Here is a 7,942-nt window from a genome sequence, read left to right on the forward strand (position 1 = left end):
TGTACTTCTCTGTAGAACGAATCCACCGTATAAAACTAGACCTTAGGTTACATGAGGTAATAAAATTTCCGGAGACATCGAGAAAATTTGTAATGGATTCAGGCGTTATTTTGCGCAAGTCCATCCTAAGTAAGAAAAGAACCAATATATAGCTGTAACATTACTTCTGTCACCTCCTTACACTCTGTTTGGCAATAATCGGTGTAACATTACTCCTGAAGATGCCCCGTGGAAGGGTGAAACACGTATTGAGTGATTTAACGGTTGTAGTTGTGTTTCGCATTGTTTGTCGCACGCGCATTTATTAGTGGGCTGGCGGGCGGTGCACTATATTGCACGACTACTACTGGATTGGCGGAAGTAGCTATATATTGGTCCTTTAATTGAGAAAATTGTAAAAATGTATGTTGCTAAGAAAACCAAAGTTGTAAAACTGTGGTAAATGAAATCCATATAATGGGGAGATAGATTACTAAAAGGTTGATAAAAAAGCTTCATCTCGTTTATTCCTGTGTCCCCATGATGGGGCAGAGGGCGTCCACAGTACGTCGCCATCCCGAACAGTATTGAGCCTCGCGCTTTACTTCGCTCCAGATTATTCCAACTGCCTTCACTTCTACAGTGATCGTTGGGCACTCTCGTGTGCTCTTGTGGCTTTTGCCTTTTTCACTGAAGCGATCTAAAAGCTCAGCGACCTTCTAACTCGGTATAGTAGGGAATCGATGCTCCCGCGGGAGCCCTAGAACTTAGGTACTTTAAAAAAATATCTTAAGACACGCATTCCGTGTCCTGCACCTCAAAGACGCGGAATCTGCATATGCCATTTGGGCATTATAGTCCGGAAAAATAGAACTTGGAACATTTTTGATCTTTATATTATTGTTCTATACGAAGTAATAATAGGACACGTTTAAAAAAAAAGATCACCAAAAAATAACAATTTTAGTATAGTTCCCTTTACTAATAGTTTGAGATTCAAGTTACTTAATAGTTTAAAACGGGACTTGGATAACTTAGGCATTAGTGAAAGAAGAAATTGTAACAAAGGCGCGGATGCTAATGTCTGTTAGATATAATACTGTGATCAAAAAGTAAGGTGAATTTCTTAACAAATGTAAATTCTTAATTTTTTTCTCTCAAATCAATTTATTCCCTTTCATATTAATCTCCGTGAGATAAAACACAATTTTGTCATATAATCCTTTTTAGGTATAACCGTTTAGATCTTAGATTCGGTTTTTATCATCTCAATTGTGCTATCGGCATCCCGAATAGGCCTCTCGAGTTTGCTAAATAGTCAGGAGTTCCACGTAAATCTGGTGAATATTGTTGTTACGGTACGAAATTAGGCCAGTTCTTGGCAAAAGGTCGTGAAGAAACATGACCATATAGGTCCACTTAGTGGGGAGCTTGCCCACGCTGCGTCGACCAGCTCGTGGTCGGCACTTTATTATCTTTCGATCCCAACGGCTTCTAACAAACCAGGTGCCCAGATTACTGCCACTTCATATATATAGATAGTGTATTTCAAACATTCGTTATAAGAATGCTACAATAGAAAAAATAGTGGTTTTTGAAGTTCAGATTTTTAGATCGGAGACGAATGATTTTTAGTAGAGATCTTGAAGGTGGTGCATAAGAACAAAGGGATATGAAGAAGAAGGAAGTAGATTAACTTTCAGATCTGCTGATGGGATGGAATGTTCTTGGGAGTTCCAGAGCGTGGGACCACTGGGTAATATAAAGATCTTCGTAAATTTCAGGCGGCTTTGATTCGGTGCAGGCTTCTCCTGGTGTATTCCATGAGTTCGAGTTCTTGTCTTCTGTCTTTTTTGCGTATTCCCTTTAGATCTTTGAAATATAAGGAAATTATGACAATTATGTATATGTATAAATATACATTTGTAAAAAATTTTACACCAGCAATTCGTTTCAAATGATGGTAGATTAATACGTAACATATTTGCGCATTTATGAACCACTTGGCTCTTGGTCACCTTGCTGCTATGAAACCGCTCAATTGATACGATTGGTTGAGGTTAATAATGAAGCATCGGTCGTATAAACACAGAAACCATTGAGTCGCTCTTGAAAATTATTAATATGACTTACGTGAACACGCCACTGTTTATAAACGACAACATTATATTGGATATAAATTTATATGTATACTAGCTGATCCCGCAAACAATTAAATTCTTATCTTTGGGTATATACCTACTATTTGTCTATCTAAATACATTCTTATATATATATTTTTATTTTTAATATAATACATATGTATTTCAGATTTTATAATGATCTACCTAACCCTTGCTACTTTGTTGTATTTCTCTCTATTACAAACTGTAATCATTCAACATTAAACGAGATATTACACCGTATCAAAATACGATATGTAACAGTATTATTATAAAGATACTAGCTGATCCCGCAAACGTTGTTTTGCAAAAAAAATTAAAGTTTTTAATTAACAAATGTAAGATAATGGTTGATTGTAGAAGGGTGAAAATTTAGGTTTGTATGTATTTTTGTATGCTGTATCATAATAAAATAAAACCAAAAAAATTGTCTAAAAAATTAAAAATAAAATTTAGGGGTGGACCACCCTTATCACTTAGGGGTATGGAAAATGGATAGTAGCCGATTCTCAGACATACTGAATACGCATGTAAAATTTGGTAAAAATCGGTCAAGCCGTTTCGGAGGAGTTCAAGTTCGAACACCGTGACACGAGAATTTTATATATTAGCTATATATGTACACGATAACATTAGACATACAAAAAATAATAACTTATCAATTTAGTAGTTACTGTTCAATCTAAATTCTTTCTCTCTCTCTCTCTATATTGCTCTCTCTTACTATATATTAATATATATATATATATATATATATATATATATATATATATAAGTACTGACTCATCATGTTTTCTCTGAAACTGTAAATTATAGAGACTTGAAACTTAGTAGATATATTTCTTTTATTCAGTATATGTCAGCTAAGAAAGGATTATATAAATTTTGTCCACAAGGCGTGATTGAAGCACGTTTGTCATGAATCTCGGCGAAAATATATTTGTCTTTGAAAATGTAAGTGACCAAGAATAGATTTCGAGAAATTATATCAACAAATATGGCACGGATCACGCGAAACTGATGGGTGATATTTAGTAACAATATAATACTCGAGTTTTTAGACAGTCCATGCTGAAATTTCTTTTGGCTTACTCCGTGGACGTGAAATCTCCAAGCCTTAGGAATTCAGGTATATAAAATATATAAAAAAAGGTATATAAAATGTATAAAAAAAGTTTATTAGCCGTTATTTTGCTATGCATTTAAAAATTCTTATTGTAATATGAAAATGATGTGTAAATGATCACTTTTTGTTGAACTACATTTTTACGTAAGAAGACGTATGTTTTATAAAGTTTCATTAATGTTATCATTCCCCTGTCACATATCTCTGGATCGTGTGTTATGAGAGCAATGTAGAATTTCATAACTTAAACATTAAGTTTATACTTATCAGTGAATCGGGAATGTTTAACGGATCACGGAACACGTGTAACTGTCAAGTAAACAATATCTATCACTTTGAATAATTTTTATATACCATTATATGGTAGGAGTCTGCCACTGCAAGGAATCAACCAAAGATCGCGAGAACACAGGTATTTTTGGCTGCCTGTATCTTTTACTACTTGCGACATTGACAATATCAGTACAGTAGTAAAAACGTGTAGAAATATGTATTTTAAAATCTCTGGTAACCAACATGAAGGTTCCTCTAAAGTAGAAGGATGGCCTGGATAATGTCGCTGGAAAAAGTTGGATATATGCCATTAAGATCTGTCCTATTGTATAAGATATTTCCAGCTGACTTCATGATGAAATAAGACAAGTATCTACTTGATATATATATTCTTTGGGATATAATAACTGTTGTAATAAACCAGTGATTTTCAGTTGATTAGTAACAGAAGTTGGTAATATTATCGAAGTAAGAAAAGGACCAATATTTAGCCACTTCCGCATATGGTGGCAGTGGTAGTCGTGCAACAAACACAGAGTCTGTGTTTGGCACTAATCGGTGTAACATAACTTCTGAAGATGCCCCGTGGAGGGGTTAAACACGTGTTGAGTGGTTTAACGGTGGCGGTTGTGTAATTCGCATTGTTTGCCGCATACGCATTTATCAGCGGGCTGGCGGGCGATGCACTTTGTTGCACGACTACCACTGCATGTGCGGAAGTGGCTAAAAATTGGTCCTTTTTTGATGATTCCATTAAGTATTATCGAACGCACAATGTTGCAGATGTTCGCATGTATTGATATTTAAAAATAAGCGAATTGGTCAATCGTATTTATTTAAAAAAGAAAAACGAAATATATTTATATATTTAGAAACCTATTTTTGTTTGAAGTACTAACTATCTGATCAGTCTAATGTGTATTGTGGTAGTTAAAAAAAGTAACCAAGACGGGCTTTATAAGAAAACAAGTTCACCCAGAGTGCAATGTAGACGGCTATAGGACAGAAATGAGAAGATCCGCTGTAGAACCAAGATCATTGAGGTATCTTGAAGAATTGCTCGTGTAAAGTAGCTCGTGTAGTAACCGAATGGTTGGTGCCGAGTGGCAACAAAGAGCAGGTAGATGTGACATCGGTGGGCCTTCCACTAGATGCGTCAGCGCAAGATTGGTGATCATGGCAGTATTTAAAGGAGATCTATGCCAACCAGTAAACTTCCATCGGATGAAAAGAAAAAGAAGGACTAAATGTGAAAACTATATGATCTTTGATTGGCGACAACGTGGCGGTCGAGGAAGAGGTGGAAGAAAAGCCGTCACACTTTCTTGTGGTTTTGTTGCAGGGTGGTGGGTGACGTAATTAGACAAAACAAAACCATGTGACGAGGAATGGGAGGCGATGCATAAATGTAATGTGAATGCTGTATGTTGAACGTATGCCGAATGATGGTAAATATGAAAGATGGGAGAGGCAAGGTAGGAGATTGTATATATGCCTGTCCCGAAAATAAGATGGAGAAAGAGTATTTTTAAAACAAAAAAAAGGTTGACCATATGTAGTCACAAGTCACTAGATGCGAAGAACGTAAGATCTGTCATCTTTGCGGTTTCTAAGAGAAGCCTTACAAAGGGTGGTTGATACAATTATGATGATAAAAAACTAACCTAAAAATTATAAAATTTCAAATTGATAACTAATTTACTTTGAAAAGATAATTATTCTACAAACAATAATAATCGCTGAAAACTGTAGGTAGTAGGAGAAAGCCTATTAAGTGAGAAAGATAGGAGATCGACTTTCCCATTCATGCGTACTCCGAGCAGTTCTTTGGGTCAGAACTGACAAGAATATGCACCTGGATAACAAATCGATAATTAGTTATACAACAACTATACTTGAAAATTATGTCCAATCATTGTCATGAAAGCCGAAAGACGCCAATAATCTAATCACCACTCGACGTACTTTCCACTTCAATAGTCGTCAATTAAAACCGACAAAATTGTAGATGGTGAAGATGGTAAACATAAAATTTAAAAAAAGATAAATATGTTCCAAAAGCAATAAAAAAATGCATTTGGCCACACATATCAATTAGTGATAATATATATATATATATATATATATATATATATATATATATATAAAATCGACTAAACCGTTTTAGAGGGGTACGATTAATAATACTGTTGTTATCTTTAGAGTTGTTGCTTTGGAGTGGGTGTCTGGCGCTTCGTGATTATGGTGATGCATGTATTGTATAGTACAGATATATTATTACACATATATGTACTTAGAAATATAGTTAACTAACATTGTGTTCAGTCTGTACACCCTGCAAAGGATAGGCTATCTATTCACCATAATCGCCACTCTTAATAGGTTGGCGATCGGAGTGTGGTGTTATGGTATGCAGAGGATGTTGCTGCCCATCCTCTGGAAACTTCTTTGCGAGGTGTGACAATCCTATATAATTAACGCAAGTGAGAATTATATAACATTGTTTCCCTGAAATCGAACCCGCGACATACAATCGCAAGTCGCTTTTAACACTGGGCTACATATATACATATATATGAATGATTTCAATGCGTTTTAATTATCGTTAAATATATTACAATTTGTTCAAATATAACTAAATAGAATATATACTTTATCTTTATAAGATAGATGCGTCTTATGATTTTTTATTTTGCATCATATTTGTAAATGGAATAAAAATTTATTATCTACATTTTGCTTCTATATTGTAGATATGTATCAAATTGAAAGGATAAATACAAATAAAAAATTTTAAAATTTTAGTATATTTTAATTATAGATAATATTCAAAAAAAAAGTAGAAACTAAGTACAAACGGGTTTGTGTATTCAATGTACGTTTATAAGAATGCATTATAAAAGAATTCCGTTTATTCGAGATCAGCTGAACACATTTATAATCTACAATTGATTATAACCTTAATTATGTATTAATAATCTGTTTTAAATGACACATCTCCTTGGACGGTTATGAATAAAAAAAATTATGATTTTTTTTTTGAAAAGTGGTTAAAAATACCAAAATGTGTTCTGCTATATTTGTCTGATATCTTTGTTTTAGTTCGGACGACCTATGTAAAACCAGTTTTCGTATCAATTACATTTAGCTAAATATAAATTATCAACAAATGCAATATGTTGTAGTTTCATTTATATATCTATCAAGAATTTAAAATCCTTATACTGAATTAGAAAAAAATACATTTTACTATTAAATTTCATATTCAATAGTGTATTTTAAAACTGAAATAAACTAACGCGGTAATTTGAAATTGTAGTAATATTTAATATGGTTCTAATAAAATGTTTTACTAACGATTGTTCATAAAAAAACATTAATTTTGTAGTAGTATATATATATATTTTTATAAAATATCTTCGCTTTGAATGCCAAGACTAAGTTTCCGCATTTTCCAGTAACATTAAATAACTGCGTAGTTAGTCAAGTGAAATTGATAGGCAATATAATAACATATCAAAGCATTGGATACAGCTGTCTATTTCAGGAAATAGGCTCTTGATTCCAAATTTAAATTATAAACTTAAACATCTACGAATGTATTGAAATTCATAAATAAATAATATATTTCATATGTAATTATATATCTATAAGTATTTAATATCTCTTTTCTATTTAAAAATATAACCTATAACGTTAACATGGAACAAATCGATTTCAGCAAAGCGTAAATTAAAATTTATATTATATAATATTTTCACATAAAACACATTAGTTAATTATATTACGTGGCATGCATTGAAATATATCGCAGAGCATTTAAAATTATTTAAAGTTATATTACTTTTAATAATTTTTTTAAAATTTAAAAATACATAATTAATTATCTGTGACATTTATAAATTCGCTGTCGATTAGAATATGATTTAAAAATACTCACTCCTTCTTTTTTTTGATTCCCATTTTCTAGTGTGCCTGTGTGTGTGTATTAAAATATATAATATATATATATATATCCGAGAGATATCAACGGAGTTCCTAGGAGACGCGATTGCTGCGCCTTATGTTTCCACACTGTAATGCAATCGGTATTTTCAGTTCATATATACGCGACGCGACGGAAGGTTTAGCGCACAATTGATGATAATTCACCTAGTTAATACAACGTTGGACAAACATAAGAACATAATTAAATTAATCTTGCGAAATTTCTCGCAATATCAGCATCGGTCGAAATATACATGTTTATTGTACATCGAACTTTCTAGAACGCAGCCTTTATTTACAACTACATTTAACACTGCCCTTTTAAAATATATTTAATAATTAATTTAATGTCATCGATTTTTTTTGTGAACGCATAAGGATGTTTAAATTTATGATGAAAAAAAAAAGTTTTCTC

At 32.8% G+C, this 7,942-nt stretch overlaps 1 protein-coding gene across 1 annotated transcript in view; it reads right to left on the minus strand.

The window, feature by feature from the left end:
• The window catches only part of LOC137922050 (multidrug resistance protein homolog 49-like), a 52,742-nt gene extending 45,138 nt beyond the window's left edge, over window positions 1–7,604 (minus strand). The window contains exon 1 of the mRNA XM_068764902.1: window positions 7,481–7,604. Within this exon, the coding sequence (XP_068621003.1) occupies window positions 7,481–7,503 (23 nt within the window). The 5' untranslated portion in view covers window positions 7,504–7,604. The remainder of the gene's footprint in view (window positions 1–7,480) is intronic.
• Between the last annotated feature and the right edge of the window lie 338 nt (window positions 7,605–7,942).

Source organism: Battus philenor, unplaced genomic scaffold, assembly GCF_028537555.1.
Source record: "Battus philenor isolate CCGP_79_NKW_IND1 unplaced genomic scaffold, ilBatPhil1.0.hap1 SCAF_1, whole genome shotgun sequence".
Classification (NCBI taxonomy): Eukaryota; Metazoa; Arthropoda; class Insecta; order Lepidoptera; family Papilionidae; genus Battus; species Battus philenor.